Consider the following 20,814-nt stretch of genomic DNA (forward strand, 5'->3'; position numbering starts at 1 on the left):
GCCGCGAGGAGGAATGCGGAACCAGAGCCCGAGCCGAGGCCGCCGGAGCCCGGGCGCCGGGGCTGCGAGGATGGCAGGCGCGCCGCGCCCGCGGACGGTGGCATAGCGCCTGGGTCCCCGCCCTGGCCACCTCGCGCCGCAGCCCGGAGCCTCCCCGCGCCCCGGCCCCCGCCCCCGCGCCCCCCATGCCGCACCGGCGGCCGACGGCGAGGTAGCCCTTGGTCCCACCCCCACCTCTCCGTCCCCGCTCCCCCCACCCCCACCCCAAGAAGATTATTTAGAGAAGCGGCAGCGGGGGCAGCAGCGGCAGCGGCGGCGGCGGAGACAGCAGGAGACGCCGGGAGCGAGCGCCGGGCTCCAGCACCACCCATGGCGAAGGAGAAGAAGAGGGCTCTGCTCGAGCTCCTTCATCGAGACGGCAACCAGCTGTGCGCGGACTGCGGGGCACCTGGTGAGCCGGGAAGGGGTTCGGGGGAGGGGGCCTCTGCGTCCCGGCCGTCCCTTTCTGCCAGCCCGCCGGCTGCCTACCTGGCTGCCAGTGTGAGCCCTCCCTGCCCGGATGGGGACCACCTGGCACTCTCCCCACCCCACCACCCCACCGAGATCGGCGGGCCACTTGGCATGGGGGAGGGGGTAGCTTCCCACCGCCCCCAACACACACCCTGGGGGAGTGGGTGGACGCCTCTGGTAAACCTCTCCTAGTCCCCGCCCTTACCCCTGGCTACGTTCCTTTCTCCTCCAGACTGCGGGGGTCCTAACCTCACCTTGCTCACTCCCTTATGGGCTGAGGGACCTTCGTGCTGCCCCCTAGAGGGGAAGGTCGCATCTTGGAAACCGGGAGCGCTGCACCTGTTTGCCCCCTTACCAGCTTTGGGGGGAGGGGGATGGTTAGGTTAGATGTATGCACCTGACCGCCTCCCCTGTAGCTCGTCTCTCTATGTGTTGAACCTGTCTCCTCTTGGAAGTTTCTCCTTCCCGTTAGGGTATGGAAGTTATCGGTATGAAGGGGGCTGGGGGAAGAAAGACTGTCCAAAGCGCCGTTCTCTGATGGGATTCCCTGGGACCCCCGTCTCTTCCTCTCCTTCCTTCTTCCTCCTTAACTTCTCCCTCCACCCCCTCCTTCTCCGATGCGTGTTTTGCTGTCCCATTGCAAAATAGCTCCCCAGAAAAGAGGAAATCGTGGCGGGGTGATTGGGGAGGGAGGGTGTCTGAGTCCCACGAACATCCAGCTCAGGAGAGGAAGAAAGGGTGTAACCAACTCCTGGCCATCCTTCCCATCCTGACCGTGAGCCTGAGTCTAAGAATGCCTTTTTGAGTGAGGGCTGAGAGAAGAAATAAGAACATCCTCCCCCACCTCCCCAATTTTGAAGGGCTGCACAGATAAAATCTGGAGCTGTACGAAGAATGCTGGGAGTGTACCTGTATCCCTGGGCCTACCTGGAGATGTTATCTGAGGGACCATCCCCAAAGCCTGCTGTTCACTAAGAGCAGGTGAACTTGTTTTCCATCAACCGAAGGAGAATAAGCATCATGTTCTAATGGGAAGAGAACTAGACAATGTTAGAAGACTCAGTTGGGAGCCTGACTGCCATTATACTAGGTCTGTGAACTTGAGCTGGTTGCTTTGCCCAAAGGGCACTGGGCTTTCTCATTTACAAAATGAGAGGGTTGATGGAAGACAAATTCACCGGCTCTTAGGTGATCTCTGTGTCAGTGCTAACATTTTGTGGGGTTCTGTAAGAGAAGAGAGTTGGGAGTCTTTAAGGCAGGAATGGAGGTCATTTAGGCGGCTAGGTGATGCAGTGTATAGAGGGCTGGGCCTACAATCAGGAAGACCTGAGTTCAAATCCAACCTCAGAAACTTTCTAGCTGTATTACCCTCTAGGCAATTCACTTAACCTCTGTTGGCCTCAGTTTCCTTAACTGTAAAATGGGGATTATAATGAAAGTAACTTACCTAAAAGGGTTGCTGTAAGGCTCAAATGAGACATTTGTAAAGCACCTGGCATGTCGTAGGTGCTTGTAGTGGGCACTTGATAAACACTTGTTTTCTTCCCTTCCCCTCCTTCCTTAAGTTAACTCCTTTTTATAGCTGGGGAACTAAAGCTCCCAGGGATTATGTCAGCAGTTCATGTCGACAAGCATTTATTAAGTGCCTACTTTGTTCTAGGCGCTATAGGGCTAGACTTTGTGCTAAGCACTGGAGGTACCCTTGGTACCACTGAGCACCTCTGGACATAGCCTTACCCAAGGTCACACTAGCATTTTTTTAAGTACCTACTATGTGCTAGGCACTGTGCTAAGCTCAGGGGCTGCAAAGAAAGATAAAAGACAATCCCTGCCATTGGGGAGCTCATAATTTAATGAGGGAGAAAACATACAAACAACTACATACAAAGAAGATAGGATAAGTTGGAGATAATTTACATAGGGAAGGCACTAACATTTATGCCATACTGTACTGCCTCAGAGCTCCCCACTCCCAAACCCACCAAGGCATGCAGGTTCCATCCTAACCAGGGTCTATTGAGCCTTCTCTATCACTTCCTGCCATGACTTATAGGGGCCCAGGCTCTGTTGGGGCTGGAGTGTTGAGTTGGACCAATTACAGCTATACCCTTCCATCTGCCCTGCTTAGAAGTATGGAGACTTTTACTGGGCTCCTCTGGGAGACATTCACCCACCAGCCAGAAGCTCTGGTACTTGCTATGGCTTCCAGAGAGGCCTTCCCAATAGGTTCCATTTGATGAGTTGGCAGCTTTCCCCATCTTCCCCATGCCCCCTTCATCCCTGCCAGTCTCCCTGCCCTTACTTAACGTGCAGCTGGGGATGGGGATGATGAAGGCAGGGGGCGGTTGTTTAGTAAAGCTGTCCGAATGGAAACACTAAGCGTCAAGTGACTTTTCAACACTACTAGGCTAGGTCTTTATACCATATGGTGGGGGGAAGGAGGGTAGGAAGAGTGGAAAGTGATAGAAAAAGCAGTACCCGTCCTGGGCCACTTTACAACAACAGAAATGACAGAGGTGGCTTTATAATCCCTTCCCTTTCTCCCCAAGGAAGGCTCATTTCACTTGGCTGTCTTTGTTCTGTGGTCCAGACCTGTGATTTCATCAGTATGGGGAACTCTTCCTATGGACAGTCCTACTGAGTCAGAGCTTGAACGCTTGTTATTTCATGGCTTAAGAAATTGGGATGGGAGTGGGGGTGGGGAGCACTGATTGCCTAAACAAGTTACCCATGGTCACAGAGCCAATACACGTCAAAAGCAGGATTTGAATCCAGATCTGCCTGACTCCCTTTAGCTACTACTTTATAGCATGCTGCCTCTCCGTAGAATCTCATTTGATCCTCATAACTGTGGGAGGTAGGTGCTGTCATTATCTCTGTTTTGCAGATGGGCTGAAAGTGAGAAAGGTTAAGTGACTTGACCAGGTAATAAGTGATACTCAGGTTTTCCTCCCTCCAAGTCCAGGGCTCCATCCACTTTACCACCTAGGTGCCTTTGTGTATAGCTCTGTGTGTATATATAATACACATATGTTCACATACATGTATGTGTGCACACACACTTCTAATTAGACCCAGGGCAAACTCCTGTTTGCTTCCATACTGCTCAGGATTATCTAAACACACATACTCATATGTACACACATATACAATGCATTATGCATCTGCTTATAGATACACATATTTATTTTTTAGTTAAATGTATATTAGACATCTCTCTGTATGTGTGTATATGTACATATATATATATATATATATATATACAGAGAGAGAGAGAGAGCGATTTAATCTTATTGGCACATGGATATTCTTCTTACTGGCATAGGTTGCAACCCACCCTCATCTAGACTTCCTGTGTGATCCTTCTCTGTGTCTTTCTGTAAATCCTACATAAAGAATGAGCCCAATTTCCTGGAGGCCTTGCTCTAGTTCTTTTAATATTCTGTGAATATCACCAAACCAACCCTGGGCTGTCCCTCTGCCATTCCTCACTCAGCCCACCCCCTTATCTAGTCATGCGTGCGTGGCCATTGTCTTCTGCCTCACTTACTTCTCACATGCAAGTCAGTCATCATCTCTAATGCATTCTGCTTTCACTTCACCTGTGCCTTCCCACTGCTGAGTCCAAGGACCGGCAGAGTCTCAGTCACCTCTCTGACACTACCTGTGGGATGACTTCAGTTTTACCCCTGTTGGACTGGATGGCCTCAGGCCTCTTCTAGCTTTACCACTTGATCATTGCCACCTCAAACCTACCTCACAGGGGTGTTGTGGCGACACACAATCTTGACTGTGTTTGTTGTTTATCATCCTTTGAATGAGGGTGCGCCCTGCCCCTCCTCACCCCCAGAACTCTCTCCCTTCCTGCCTGTTATGTGCTTGTTCCAGATGTAGGTCTGTGATCCCATGATCTTTCCAGCTGTGAGTCTGTGATTTTAGCGGGGCAGAAATGTTTGGATCTGAATTGGTGGAGGAATAAACACATGGGTAAAATCACTTTGATGTATCTAAGTAAATGTATTTAAAAATTGTTTGTTTTTTAAAAGTGTACATGTAGGAGATACATACATGATGTCCCAAAAGTCTTAGTGTGGGTTTTAACCTTTAGTTGCTTAAACCTGCACTAAGACTTTTGGGACATTCTGCATGTAGCAATGACCCTGGAACTGGGCCTAGCCTGGGTGAAAGGAATGTATTTTAGGAATGTCATTCATAGCCACAAAATAGTTGTTAAGAGAGAGAATCTATAAGATCTCAAGGTGTTCTTTTGGAGACCTGAGGCCCCATATTTTATATAGCCTTGGGAAGATGAGTTATGGAATGAGGCTTGTAGGTGAAGGGGAGGGAGAGCCCAATACCAGCTCCAAAATGGGATTTTACCTTAAGCATCCCTACCTTACAGTGCTCTTCCATCAAAATCCACAGAATTGGTACAAATTGTGTGAGTTGGAAAACTAGGAGTGCAGAGAAAGTGAAGTTGATAGCAAAGAAAATAGATGGAAGAAAGTAGATTTTTTAGGAGTCCTCAGGGCCTGACTCACCTGTGTGTTGATAAGAGGCCAGGCCCTCATTAATTTTTAGATATTGCCCAGGAACAAATGTAGCAGAAATTCTTACTTCCCCATTTCTTCTTGCCACTGCCGCCCAACTGGATTTCTGCTAAAGTGGGGGGCTGAGGAGAGGGGGAAAGTAAACAGGTCATGACTTTGGCCTAAATTCATTGAAGGGACATTGGGGTAGACCTGTTTTGTATTCTGTGCCCATGCAAATGAGAGAATATATGTTTGCTATTAGGAAACGGTGTTCCCTCTGTGTTCTGCATGCAGTCACTCAGCCCATTCCCTTTCTCAATAATGAGGGGCCCGATATCTGCACACTAGATTACTTTTGCTTAGGAGGATACAAAGTTCACCTTTTATGCCCATCCCCCTCCCCCTGGCAGTGGTGGCGATCATGGCGGTAGGAAACCCAGCCCTTGATACTTGGGTTTATGCAGTAAACTGGGCTGACTCATGGCGTGAGCTGCACTGTGCGTCAGCAAAAGAATGCATCCCCGGCTTCTACCCCCAAGGCTCACCTCTGTGCAAAGCGTGGCACTGAGGTCTCCTGCCCAGTTCTCTGTCTTGGTGTCTGGATGCTCTGGAGCTGAGGGCTGTCTGGGTAAGGGGGTTCACATCAGAAATCCAGAGGAAGGAAGTGGGATTCACCAGATGTCCCTCCTCCTGTGCATCTCTGCTTGCCGCTTTCTGGGATGTAGCATCCACCCCCATCAGTCCCTGATGTGCTAGTCTGCCCTTTTCAAATATTGAAAATGATTCCTTAAAGTGGGACAAATATATTACTCATTGGTAGAGTAGGTGGTCCCCTCAATCGTGTGATTTTGAGGGGTGCAGGGAAGGTTAGCTGCTGCCAAGAACTTCAGTGGAGGGGTGTGTGGGTACACACAAATATGTTTGTCTTTGTATAGACACATACATACACATGTATATATACATATACACACATATATATTCATATACAGAGTTGGGGGAGGGGGCAGAAGAGGGCAGGTTTCCAGAGAGGAGGAGTAGAAAGAAAGGAACACAGTAGGTGAGATGAGGCTGCAGTATTTCTGCCTGCATGCCTTTCTTTGCAAGGTAATCCCCCATTTATGGAATGTATTCCATCCTTACATCTGCTCTTGTGATCCCTAACTTCCTTTGGAGTAGAGATTCTTTTTTGGTGGGCCCCTTTGGCAGTCTGCTGAAGCCTACCGACTCCTTCTCAGAAAAATGTGTTTGCTTTGGTTTTGAAACTGAGTCTCCCTATCTTGTCTCAGCTGGGCTCATGGCCCTGATTCCAATATTGATCAGCACCAGAGCTTTAACCTGCTCCACTTTTCTTACCTGGGCTGGTTTGTTGCTCTTTAGGCACCCTGGTGATCTGCCCCCACCCCTGCATTTCCCCAGGGACCCACCGTATTGGTGCCTGACTTGTTTCAGTCATCCAGTCAGCTTGATCAGCTCACAACTCCCAAACATGAGTGACCCACTAGCCTGAGCTTCCCCCACCAGGAGAGATTAACAGCTATTCACCATGCCATAATACTGTTCTTAATTGCATAAAATAAAATAAATAGGATTACAAAGGAAACCAATTGCATTGAACTAAAGATGTGATTTTATTCCCACCCAAGTCACAGACCCCCTGAAATCTATCCACAGAGCCCAGGTTAAGAACCCCTGCTGTAGAACATAGCTTAGTTGCCACCCACTATAAGGGGCCTTTATTAATTCCAATGTAAGTAGGGATTATTTTATTCTTTAGTTACAAAGAGACATCCCAGACTTGGAGAGAATACTCCTCAGAGCTCAGGGCAATGCCATCTGAGCAAATTTTGGGGTGAGGGGAAAAATGAGGATTACAATTACTCTCCTCTCTGACCCCCCCCAACCCCAACCACGACCATAGTCTCACTTTTGTATTTGGATCCCTGGCACCTGTCACAGTACCAGGCACATAGTAGGTGCTTAATGTTATTTGCTGATGGATTGACCGCCAATCAGTTGTTTTCTGTTCCCCTTAAAATTTTTGTCGTCGTTCGGTAGTTTTTTAGTCATATCTGACTCCTCGTGACACTATTTGGGGTTTTCTTGTCAGAGATATGGAGTGGTTTGCCATTTCCTTCTCCAGCTCATTTTACAGATGAGGAAACTGAGGCAAACAGGGTTAAGTGACTTGCCCAGGGTCACATAGCTAGTGAATGTCTGAGGTCACATTTGAACTCAGGTCTTCCTGACACCAGTCCTGGAACTCTATCTACTGCACCACCTACCTGTCCCATCTTAAAATTACTTTGTTAATTTATATATTACCTGTATTTACTTTTCCATGTGTGTGTTCCATTCCCCCATTAGAATGTCAACTACTTGAGAATAGGGACAGTTTTGATTTTATTTTGTTTCCTCATTGCCTGGCACAGAGCACATTGTTTAGCACATAGTGGATGCTTAATAATTACTTGTTTGAATTGAATTTATTAAAGTGTCTCCCCTGAAATATGTTGATGTCATTAGAGTATCATTCGTTTAGATTCCAATGAAGACAAAGCAGCATGGGGCAGTGGGAAGAAGCGGAATACAGAGACCTGTACTCCAGTCTTGACTCTGTTCCTAATTTGCTTTGTGACCCTGGGCTAGTCACTTTTCTCTGGGCCTTGGGTTTCCTCCTCAATAAAATAATATCAGATGATTTCTGAGCCCCCTTTCAACTCTCAAGACCCAAGGATTCCAGATTCTGAACTCCACTACCTGTGGAGGGGGACAGGACTGTAGGACCCTGCCTTCAGAGGGCTTCCAGGGAGGGGCTGAGTTAGAGAGATTTTTCTGCCCACTATCTGCCTCTCAATATTGAATTACCATTTCAGTAATGGCTTCATGTCTAGTTCCCAGCACGTGTGGCACCTTATCAAACTGGGTGGCTTTTTCTAAATCATGTGCCTGGCATGTTAGGAGGCCTCTCGGTTTCCCTGGAAAACACTTTGCAGCCCAGATCCGTCTGATAGGGGCTGCAGCTTATGATGAATCCATCTGATTAGAAACTGAACCAACTACAGCAAATGCTGGGATCCGGCGTAAGGCAGGGGGAAGGGAGAAAGGAAGATGTGCTATTCTCCAAGTTTTCTTACGAGAAGGGAATGAATATGGGATTCCTTCCCCATCACCCTCCATGTACGTGTACACACACACACACACACACACACACACACACACACTCTCACACACACACACTCTCACACACACACACTCTCACACACACACACACACACACACTCACACACACTCACACACCCCTTGGATTTTTACCATTTGATGCATATGATACCCAGTTCTTTTGTAAGGGGAGTTAAAAGGGGATGGATTTTTCTTCTGGTGACAGCTTTGTTAGGTTACCCACTTGCTTTAGGGTTTCAACTGAAATAGCTACTGAACTCTTTGATCCGGTCTGATCCCCTTAAACTAAACCCCAGGCTAGATCAAAATCATGCTTTGGGGAGGGGGGGTGTCAAACTATCTAGGCTAGGCTCCCTTACTGATAGGCAGGAAGGGGAGGTAGGGCAGGCCCTAGAGCGACAGCTGTAAATGAGAACAGGGCTGGGGATAGAAGAAAAAAGGAATTAGAAGGGTTTTCCCAGAACACACTCTTTTACCATACTCCAGTGTTAGTGCATTCTCTCTCTCCTCTCGTCTCCCTTCCTGCCTCCCTTTCCGTCTCTGTTTCTCTCCTTTCATCTTCTTTTCTCTTCCCATCCCTTCTCCTCTCCCCCTCCCTGGCTCTCTCTGCATCCCCCTGCTCCCCAGACCCCAGCTCTGCAGTTCAGCTACCATTTTTGGAGGAGGGAAGGGGAAGGAATCCTGGGAGTGTACAGTGAGAGGAATCATCCATATGGGTCACTTCCTGGCAGTGAATGAGGGAAAATCTGCAATAAAACCCAGGAGCATCAGGGTAGAGATTTGAGGCAAAGAGCTGCTTAGCAGAGAGTGGTTCCCTTGTTTTTCCCACCAAGCTGGCTTCTGTGTTTCCTGGGAAGGTGACTGTCAGCGCAGTCCTCAGATCTTAATGTACTTCTAAGTAGGGCTCCTGTCGTGCTCTTCTCTCCCAAGGGCATGTGCTTGGCACCTCCTGGTACCGTGGAAAGAACATTGGCTGTGGAGTCAAAGACTAGAGTTCATAGCCCTCTGCAGACACTTTCCACAGGTCAGTCAACAAGCATTGATGAAGCTGCTACTATGGATGTGCTGGACACTGTGCTAAGTGGGACTGATACTACCTGCATGGCCTTGGGCAAATTACAGACACTGTCCCTGGAAAATACTTCCCAGCCCAGATCCATCTGATAGGGGTCCATGCTTACAGAATTACAGAAACACTGTGTCCTCATCTGTCGAATGAAGGGGTGGAACTAGGTCGCTTCCAGATCCTTATGTTCCCATATGCTTCATATGGAACCATAGAATAGAATGCAGTTTATTCATTCCTGTATCCCACGCCTTTCTTTGCATGCCCAAATCTTAACACAAGGTCTGAGACATAGGAGGAGCTTAATCAATGCTTGTTGACTGACTGGTTGATCTCCCTTCTCTGCTCCAACTACTGACCTCCCGAGCTTCCTTTTAAGTCCAAACTAAAATCCCGCCTTCAACGGGAAGTCTTCTCCAACCCCTCTTAATTCTAGTGTCTTCCTTCTGTTAATCATTTCCTATTCATCTTATGTACAGCTTGTTGGTACATATTTGTTTTCATGTTGTCTTCTCACCCATTAGATTGTGATCTTCTTGAGGGCAAGAATTGTCTTTCGCCTCTTTTTGTATTCCCAGCGCTTAGCACAGTGCCTGGCACATAGTGGGCACCTAATAATTGTTTATGGATTGATTGGTTAGTATGGATTGATTGTCAGCTAGCTAAATGTTAGGCTTTTACCACCTGAGGACTTGAGATCTGTGACAGTAATGGGGTGGGGGCGGGGGCTGGGGGGGGGGGAAGGGGTAGGGAATAAGCTGTCCAAGTGAGTTTTCCAGGTAACTGAAGCTCATCCATTTAAATGGCAATCCTTCCACTTGCTTCCCCTGTGCACTGGGAATTATCTATTTGGTGAAGAAAGTTTATTGAAGCTGAGTCTTTGGCCACAACAATTCATCAAACAAAGAGGGCTGAACATAATTTAACCTTTTCTTGATGACTCACGCCTACCATTATGAAGCCCATGGCTTGCTGAAGTGCTACTATGATCATGCTCCTCCCCTGCTCAAAAAATGGTCCGGCGGCTACCCATGACCTAATGAACAAAGCCGGCTCGTTAGCTTGGCAGCAGCTCTCCAAATTTTGGCTCAGATCAACCTTTCTAGTCTGATCTCCTACTGGCACCTGGAACACCCCTCCCATTCCAGCCAAACTGAACTATTTCCTGTTCCCTGAATGCACATTCTATGTGATACAATGGATAAGGGTTCTGACTCTACAGTCATAAGTTATGGGTTCAGATTCTGCCTCTGATACCTATTGCTTGTGTGATATTGGGTAAGTCACTAACTTCCCTGGCCATTTGGTTTTTTTAACTGTAAAATGAGAGAGTGGAACTAGATGGTCTCTGAAGCCCCCTCACAACCGAAGAGCTGTGATCTTAGGACTGTTTTTTTTGTTGTTTCCCACCTCCTCACATTTGCTCGTGTTGTTCTCTCTTGCTGGGATATGCTCCCCACCCCCCACTCCCACCCCTTCAGCATCTTTCTGTCCTTCAGTGCTCAACTCAAAGTCACCTTCTTTTTGAGGTATCCCTGCCACTAGAAGCGATCTTTCTTCTTCCTTCCTCTGTGCTCTTAAAACAATTAAATTTGTAAACTATCTTTACATATAATTGGAAAAAATAAAATTCTGTAATGTGGGGAAAAATTTAAATTTGTACCACTCATAAGGCTTATCATTTATTACCTAATACTTTGTTTGGGAGGGAAGAGGAATAAGTATTTATAAAGCACCTACCAATGGCCAGATATTTTGCTAAGCACTTTTTACAAATCTTATCTCATTTGACCCTTGCAACAACCCTGGGAGAAAGAGGCTCTTATTATCCCCATTTTTACAGTTGAAAAAACTGAGGCAGACAGGTTAAATGACCTGTCCAGGTCACGCAGGTATAGTAACTTTCTGAGACCAGATTTGAATTCAGGTCTTTCTGACTCCAGGACCAGCACTCTATCCATCGCTCTACCAGCTGCCTCAGTACCTTGTTTGGTATTGACATCTCCTCTATTAGGTTGTAAACTTTTGTTTTATGTTATTGACATAATTATATGTGTGTGTTCATGGTCTGTTGCAGTGTGTAGGGCCATTGGCCTCTACATTGTGTGACTCCAAGCCTTCCCTCAATTGGTCCTTCTCACTGATGCCAGGGTGCTCTCTTTCCACTAATTTTCTGCCTTATTCACATGCCATTTTGTAGGTGAGAACCCAAGAATAATTTTAAGCCTCTCCTTCCTATTCAATTCCACACTTATTGAGTGCTTGCTGTATGCACAACCCTGCGTTAGGCACCAGGGGAGGATAAGTATAGCAAAGACATCGTTCCTGCCTTCATGGGCCCTTCTGCCTCATACGGCAATATGGTTTGATGGAATTGAGTATTAGGTTTGGAGTCAGAAGACTGGGTTTGAACACTGGTTCTGTTCTTTAAAAACAAACAAAACAAACACTTGTATTTTAATTTCTTTCAATTAGCAGTTGACCATTTCCTTCAGGAAGTCTTCCTTGATCTCATATTAATAACAACTTTTTTCCCCATGAAGCTCATATAGCGATTGAAGTGCTTTCTTTACAAACCTTAAAAGTGTGATAGAAATGTTAGTTATCATTAATTCCTTTATATGTTATTGTTATAACGCACATAGTATAATATGTATATATGTTATATAATATAAATAATTGTGTATAATATATAATACATATGGTACATATATAATACGTATATTGTGCTTATAATACATAAAGGAATTAAGCATCATAAAAGAATGATAATCTGTGTGTGTGTCATATATATAGGATTGAGATCTGGAAGGGAACTGCTCTCATTTTACAGATACGGAAACTGAGGCACTGAATGGTTAAGTGACTGTCCTATTGTTATATAGGTAGTAAAGAGCAAAGTCTTTGGGTTTGGGGTTAGAGGGATGGGGTGGGGGTGGGGTGGAAGTGGTAGGGAGAGAAAATAATTGACCTAAAGGCCATGAACCATTTTTTTCTTCCTTCTCCCCTTCTTCTCTTCCCTCCTTCCTTCCTCCTTTCCTTTCCTTCCTCCCTTCCTTCCTTCTAGCTCCCTCTCTCCTAGACTGGAAGTGCAGGGCCATTCATAGACCCAATTCCAATTCTGATCTGTACGGAAGTTTTGACCTGCTCCATTTTCCAGATGGAGCCAGTTCACCCCTCCTTAGGCAACCTGGTAGCCCCACATTCCCAGGGGCTTACCATATTAATATTGAACCTGTTGTGGACACTCACCTGAGCTATAGCTCAGAACTCCTGAGCTCTAGAGATCTTCCAGCAATCAGGGATTATGGGTGTGTGCCACCACATCCAACTTATCATCCCCATTTTAAGGCTAGTGAAACTAAAATTCAGAGGATTAGAATGATTTGCCTAAGGTCACATAATTAGTAAGTAGCCCAACCTCTCTGTTGATCAGCATAGAAGCTTCAACTTGCTCCACTTTTGACCTGGGTCAGTTATTCCCACTTAGGCATCCTTGCAGTCCTCTACTTGTAGGAACCTACCATGTAGGTGCAGGACTTAGTGAGGACCTCCATTTGGCTTTAGCCCACGGAAGCCCAGGAGTCCTGAACCCAAGCTATACTCATTCTTTCTAGTAGCAGGGACTACAGGTACCTGGCAGCACTTCCAGTGAGCCTGTCTGTTTCATACTTTGATAATTATTTTTCGTTATACAGCTAGGTCTCAATTAGTACAACATAATGAATCCCTGAAGTGGTCACATTATTTGAATTTAGACTATTCAAAGTTGTAATTATACCTGAAATATGATCATTGACTCCAGCTTAGTGGAAATATGCAATGAAAATTCAAAAAATGTGACTATGTCATAGGATTTGTTAATCACACCTTTCTGTAATTGGTTTCCTTTCCTCTGTATCTTATTTGATGCATTTAAAAACTTTCTTCTGAGAAGACCCATAAACTCCATCTGAGATAAGAGGCAGTCAGGAGCATCTTTGGCCAGATCCTACTGCCAACAAAGTAACTTCAGCAAAGAGATCCCTGCCTACCCATGTCCCACTTTCTTCACAGGAAAACCTAGAGGGATGAATGTATATTTGTGTATGCATGTGTCTATGTCTATGTCTGTGTCTGTGTAGTTTTCCCTAGACTGGGCGAAGCAGTAATATAAGGTACCCAATATAGGCATCTAATATAGGAAGGATAAGGTACCTATCTGGGTGCTAATGACCAGGGACCTTAGGCGGGGCTTTGTGAGCTATGAGTGTTTCTACCATCCACAACCACTCTTTTCATTATGATTCCCATTCCTGACCCGCCTTAAGGGAAGCAGATGTGGTACTGAGGAGAGAACAGTACATGTAAAATCAAGGGATCTGGATTTGAATTCTGATTGCCACTTTCTAGCAGTGTGACTCTAGACAAGTCATCTTACCTCTTTGGGTCTCAGTTTCTTTAACTGTAGAATGAGGGGGTTGGATAAGATGGCCTCTAGAGTTCTTTCCTGATCTAAATCTGTGATCCTCTCAGGTACCCTATTTGTGTAGACTTTGTCATCCATTCTTCGCCACTAAGACTTTTAAGACTCTCTCTCTCCCAGGACTATTTAGATTTTAATAGGGAACTTTTAAAGGTTGAAAAGCCTTCTAAAAGCAAAGAAACGCATCTCTTAGGGGGAATGTCAGGCCCCATAAAAAGGCAATGGGAGCACTGTTTGGGGGATAAAGGGACTTCTCAAACCAAATCCAAGGTCACCCTCCTCACCCATAAGCAAGCCCAGAAGCCTAAGATTTGTGGTCCATAATAAGGCTTGTCATTCATTCCCTTTCCCTGGCATCAACGTGGAAAGAAATCCCACTATAGTCCAGTAGTTCTTAATCTTCTTTACGTCATCCATCCTTTGGGCAATCTGCTGAAGCCTGTGGACACCTTCTCAGAAGAACGTTTCTAAACATATTTTTAAACAATTGTGTTTAAAGCATAAAATAGGATTACAAAGGAAACCAATTATATTCAAATGATGATTTAATTTTTTTTCCCGTCCAAGTTCAAGGGTTCACAGACCCATAAACTCCAGTAAGAATCCCTGACTCTACCCAAATCCCCATTATTCACGGGCCCTAGACCAGGGCTTCAAATAGATCAGGCCTAATCTCTATTGAATACATTCTGCCTTTTTCCTCTTTTAACTACTTAGATTTTCACGAGCATTTGAAGGAAGTGGTACACAGCAGCAGGTACCTCTGTGTTCATTGCAGAGCAGGTCAGGTGTGATTTTATATTGGGAAAACTGTAGAGTCTTGACATTTCCCTTCTGATCTGTGCTGCATCACCCTCAGGTGTTCACTGAGCACCTAGGCCTGCATGGCACTGTGTCTGGCAAGGCCAGCCCTCAGCAGGTTTACATGGCAGTGGAGAGACCCATTGTTCAGGGGGATCCCTTGTTCAGGATTGATCACTTTGCTTATATGATCCATCTGAGATGAGAGGCAGTCAGGAGCATCTTTGGCCAGATCCTACTGTTATCCCAGGGACATACCAACAACGTAATTTCAACAAAGAGATCCCTGCCTACCCATAGCCCACTTTCTTCACAGGAAAACCTAGAGGGATGAATGTATATTTGTGTATGCATGTGTCTATGTCTGTGTCTGTGTACTTAAAGGCAAGGCAGACACAAAGAAGAGAGAAGAAAATGCACCTCTTCTTCTTTGCAGAAGTGGGGAGCTGGGCGTGAAACACTGCATAAAATGTCAGATTCATGTGATATGTTGGTTAGTTTTGCTGAACTATTTTTCAGGTTTTTTTCTTTACTTTTCATTGTCACAAGGGATGGCTTGCTGGTTAGGGGAGCAAGGGAGGGATACAATCAGATATTATGGTGATGTGAAAACAAAAGATAGGAATAAAAAATTATTTTTAAAGAAAGCAATGCAGAACTTAATAGTTATTAGGGGATTCATCCTATAGTCCAGGCTTAGCTCTGACTCATGGATTATTGTGTCATAAAACTCCCTAAGTCTCAATATCCATATTGGGGAAACCTGAAGGGTACCTTGAGATAGAATTGACCACTTGCAAAGTGTTTCCGGAGCCTGGATTGAGGGATGTTGCAGGGCCATTGTCAGATCCTTGAGGACAGGGTACAGTTTCTTATTTATCTTTCATATCTGTCCCAGTCCTCTTTGGCTCCTAGCAAAGTACATGGTGATGCGTAAGAGTTATTTGTTGAGTGAAGGGATGTGAAAATCATGATATGCAAAAGTATCAGAAGAGTTTAATTTTGGTTTAAGAATCTTCCTCTGCCTCTCCCCCTCTCTACCTTCCTCCCCTTTCACTCTTTCCTCTCCCCTCAACTCCCCTCTACATACATATATATATACAAGTGTGGGTGTGGGTGTGGAGAGAGACAGAGAGACAAACAGAGACAGAGAGAAGAAATTCTTAAACCAAAAGATGCTTGTTATGCATGTAGAGAGAGATTCAGAGATAGAGTGAGAGAGGCAGACACAGAGAGGTAGAAACAGACACAAAGAGAGACAGACAGACAGACAGACAGACAGACATAGAAACAGCCATAGAGAGGTAGAAGCAGACACATAGAGAGAGAGACAGAGAGAAGGAGAAACAGACACAGAGAGGGGCAAATAGAGACAGAGAGAGGGAGAGACAGAGAGAAGAAATCCTTAAACCAAAGGATGCTTGTTATGTGTGTAGAGAGAGATTCAGAGATAGAGAGTGGGAGAGGGAGACACAGAGAGTGGCAGAAACAGACACAAAGAGAGAGGGAGGAAGAGGGAAGGAGAGGGAAAGGGAGGAGAGAGAGAGAGAGAGAGGGAGAGAGGGAAAGAGGGAGAGAGAGAGAAACAGACACAGAGAGGTAGAAGCAGGCACATAGAGAAATATACAGAGAGAAGGAGAGGACAGACAGACACAGAGAGGGGCAGATAGACACAGAGAGAGGTAGAAGCAGAGAGATGGAGAGAGGTAGTTAGTCCTTTCAGCTAAGTGTCTCCTGAGCCACTGTAAGCACTTTGCAGTCAGGAAGAACCATTTCCTTTTACGGTATCTTGAGTACAGCTCAGCCTGCCAAATGTATCAGCAGAAGCTTCCCTCATCACCATGCCTCCCAGATGTCTGCTCACATTGATGCTCTGTAGAGAAGCCGTGATTGATCTGAGTCTGGAGAGGGTATCTCTTTGAGCCACAAATGACTCATCATCAGATACAATAAGACTCTATCACCAGGCAGTATTTATTAAAGGAGAACCACAAGAAGAGGGCACTGTCTGATCCAAAGGAATGAATCACTAATGGTAGAATTTCAGGCATTGGTTGGGTGGAAATTTTCGGGTGAAGGTTCTTAGAATCATAGAGTTGGAAAGGACCTTAGAGGCCCTCTAGTCCAGTACTCTAAATTTTCAGAGGAGGAAACTAACGCTTAAATGATTTGCCCTAGATCACACAGATAGTAAGCAGAGCAGAGCCAGGATCTTTACGTGGTTCTTTGACTCACCCCATCCTGCTGCTCCTTCAAATCACACCATATAGACAATCCTTTAGTCTCATGCTTTGATGAAAACTGTTGGACTTTTAACAACCATGGAAGGGTTCTTTCCAGGCTTCCGCAAGAAGCTGCCCAGGGGCCCAGCCTACTCTGCCAAGAGCCTTGGGCTTGGTAGTCTTATACTTACTGTAGCTTCCCCCACACACTGTTGACACAGTTGACCTTGACCCTGTACTTGCCAGTTGTCTGGTGTCTCAGCCCCACGGTGACTGTGTCCGGCTGCTTTCTGGGAAGTGCATCTGACTGCCTCCTGCTAGTACCTCTGACTGAGGCATGAGTATCAAAGGTTCAAACAGCAAGACTTCCCTGGACCTAAAACAATTCCAAAGGACTCATGATGGAAAATGCCATCCACATCCAGAGAAAGAACCATGGAGTCAGAATGCAGAGCGAAGCAGACTATTATTTTTTCTTTCTCATGGTTTCTCCCGTTTGTTCTAATTCTTCTATACAACATGACTAATGTGAAAATATGTTTAATAGGAATGTATATGTAGAGCCTATATTGATTGCCGGCTGTCTTGGGGAGGGAGAGGGAGATGAAGATAATTTAAAACTTATGGAAGTGAATGTTGAAAACTAAAAATAAATTAACTAATAAAAAAGGGTTCCCTGGAAGTATGAGGGGAGCCAGCAGCCCCAAACCACGAGGTAGTTCCCCCACCACAGCAAGAGGCAAAGGTTAGACACTGGGCTTCTCCAATAGAAAAGAAAGTCATGGCTTTGACATGAGGATTGCTGCTGTCCTGTTAGTACAAGTAATTGAGAATTGAATTGACCATTCTTTCTAGACTCATATTCTCCAAGTGGCCCCCAGTAGTTTTCCCACTCATTCTCCACCTAGGCTCTGGGCATCTGCCCTTCAGGTAGGAACAGTGGATGATACAATGTGGAACAAGAGAGGGACATTAGGACCCGGGGTAGTCCAAAGCCAGCGTGGAGAGAGCACTTTGACTTTGAAGTCTAAATTCAAATGCAGTCTCTGCCATTTACTAGCAACATGACATGAAGCAAATTACTTCACTTTCCTGGATCTCAGCTTCCTCATCTGTAAAACAAGGGGGTTGGGCTACATGGCCCTGGAGGTTCCTTCCTGCTGTAGAGCTCTGATCCCATTAGCCAGCCCAACCCTCCCATTTTACAGAGAAGCAAACTAAGACCCAGGGAGAATCAGTGACTTGCCCAGTCACTCAGATGATGCTTTTTCCATGATGCCACACTGGGAGGAAGAGGAGGGACCATCTTTAAGATCATCACTAGAGGAATTTTATGTATAAATTTGATTTAGAATAAATTGCATGGTCCAGGAAGGCAGATGGAGAAACTCACACACCTCTACTATTCTTTACAATCAGCTGCTATTTTTCTGCATTAATGGAGAGCAGAAATAGTGTTAGATTCTCGGAAGATGTCGCATGAGAGGCATTGAGGTATAGTGGATAATAATAGCAAGTACTTTTATATAATGCTTTAAGCTTTGCAGAGTCATTTGTGCATGTTACCTCATTTGAGCCTCACAACAACCGTGGAAGGAAGGTAGGTTTTATTATGCCCAGTTTACAAATGAGGGAACTGAGGCTGAGAGAGGTTAATTGACTTGTCTGGGAGTTACATAGTAAATGTCTAAGGCAGAATTTGAATTCTGGTCTTCCTGACTCCAAACCCAGCATTCTACGCTTAAGCACAGTACCTGGTACATCATAGGGTGCTTAACAAATGTTTATTGACTCACTTGACTATGCCCCCTGCCATTTAGTTACTTGGAGTCAGAAATATTTGGCTTTCAGTCCTGCCCCAGACACTTAGTTGGCTGACTCCAGGTTAGTCATTTGAACTTCTCTAGGTCTCAGTTTCCCCATCTGTGAAATGGGCATCATAATAGCACCTGCCTCACAGGGTTGTGGGAAGGCTCCAGTGAGGCAATATATGAAAAGCCTTTGCAAATGTTGATGCTCTTTGTACATGTGAGGTGCTGCTACTATTTCATTGGCGGCAGATTTACCTTCCTAATTAGATTTTGTGAAAATGTATTTGAATTTCCTGAGCCCACAGTGGCCAGGCCATGTGGGGGACAGCTGAGAAATCTGCCTACTATTAAAAAAAATGGCAGTAGGCCCTGCACAGAGTAGATTACCCACCCTCAGTTAAATAAAAAATAATGGTCCCAAGAGATGCACTCCTTGAAATCTCATTGGAATCCCCTGTGAGGGAGTGGTTGGGTGGAGGAGCCCTTGCTTGTCCTGGTGCTAGATGAAACTGTTTTAAAGCAGGTAGAGTGTAGGGGCAGGGGCAAGCTCCAGCAGCCCCTCCCTAGCTCTTCCATGTTACAGGGAGCTCCCCAGAGTTCCACATTTGCTTGGTAGATTTTGGTGATTGGCATTCCAGTGTGTGCCTTGTCTGTCATTCCAATAAGAATTTAAGTTCCTTCTGGAGGACAGGGAAGTCCTAGCTTTTAATTTTTTCCCCTACACGGGCTGCTTCCTACACTGCACTGATGCCAGTGCCATCAGAGGATCCTCGCTTGGGAGCTGGAAGGGACCTTAGAGATAATTTGGTCCCCAACACTTTGTTTTATTTTGTTATTATATTTTATTTTGATATCCATATTATCATATTTTGTTTTGAGACTTAGTTTCCCTATTATGCCAAGTCTGGAAGGGTGGTAGCCACCCATGGACCTGATCCCAAAATGGATCAACATGGAAGTTTTAACTGCTCTGTTTTTCTAGCCTGGGCTGGTTCATCCCTCCTTTGGCAGTCTGGTAGCCCTTTACTCTCTGGGGTTCACCGTATTGGTGCCAGACAGTGAAGATGCCCAGTGGACTTTAGCCCTATTACTACTCAGAACTTCCAAACTCAAGCGATCCCATAGGCCTCAGGGACTATGGGATGGATCACCAATCAGATCCTCTGACTCCAGAACCAATGCTCCTTCTCCCTGAAAGGTCAGAGCAGAGAGACACTTTAGAGATCACCTAGTCCAAGCCCTGAGTTTCACAGAAGAGGAACTAAAGTCCTAAAAGGTGAAATCACACAGTTAGAGGAAGAACTGTATCTACTAACCCAGGTCTCCTGACTCCCATTCCCAAGCTGATTCCATGATACCAGCCTGCATTCATTCATTTGGTGAGGGGCAGAACCCCAGAGATGAGTGATAAGAAATGAAATTCAGGTCTGTGTATTAGGCATTGTCTAGTGAGCAGGATGGAGGATGGGCCTTCTCGCTATGTACTGGCTCCTCTGGCCCCTAGCAGCACTATAACACAGTATTGACCAACTCCTAGTATCAATGTTTGTAAAGGCCCAAGGTAAGGAAGAGGCCAAAGTCTTTGGCTAAAATGTTTTCTGTGAATTTCACATATCCACCCTCTTTTTTTTCTCCATGAGGTTGTCTATAATACTCTTTTATGCCACCATGTAGGTTTTTCCTTAAAAAAAAAAAAGCCTTTTTTTAAACTCATAAAATATGGGCTATCAGTTTGTTCTCAAGAAGTGGCACCCTTAATGGAGAAAGACCTTCTGGCCCCTACCTGGAAATGAGCAGTCTGGAATTAGGGCTGGCACAGCCTGGGCTGCTGGGGTTCAAGCATTAGGTTGAATCTAATACTTCTGAGAAAAACGTCAGAATTCCTTCTTTCTAGGCCTTTGGCTGACCCCAGGATGGCTGATGGTTTGGCAGCTTTCCTCAGGGACAGGGACTGAACTTGGAATTTTGTTGATATAAGGAACTCTTATCAACGCAGGTTGGCAGCTAAAGCTGCCTTGCCAGGCTCACACAACCAGTATGTGTCAGAATTGGAACTTGAACCCAGAGCTCTCCTGGTGCTGAGGCCATCTCTTTATCCAGTACTCCAGAAATGCCTCTATCCCTTCATTTGCCCCCCACCTCCCCTTTGGAAATACTTGCATCAGCCACTGGATATAGAGTAACAAGGCACTGTACTTTAGGTTTTATCATTCCCTCTCTGGTTACT

General features: G+C 45.7%; 1 protein-coding gene across 1 annotated transcript in view; it reads left to right on the forward strand.

Moving 5' to 3' along the window:
• The first annotated feature begins 281 nt into the window (after positions 1 to 281).
• ADAP1 (ArfGAP with dual PH domains 1) overlaps positions 282 to 20,814 on the forward strand; it is a 162,463-nt gene continuing 141,930 nt past the window's right edge. Inside the window, exon 1 of the mRNA XM_036741335.1 lies at positions 282 to 451. Coding sequence (XP_036597230.1) covers positions 370 to 451 — 82 coding nt within the window. The 5' untranslated portion in view covers positions 282 to 369. The remainder of the gene's footprint in view (positions 452 to 20,814) is intronic.

The sequence above is a fragment of the Trichosurus vulpecula genome, chromosome 1 (genome assembly GCF_011100635.1).
Source record: "Trichosurus vulpecula isolate mTriVul1 chromosome 1, mTriVul1.pri, whole genome shotgun sequence".
Classification (NCBI taxonomy): Eukaryota; Metazoa; Chordata; class Mammalia; order Diprotodontia; family Phalangeridae; genus Trichosurus; species Trichosurus vulpecula.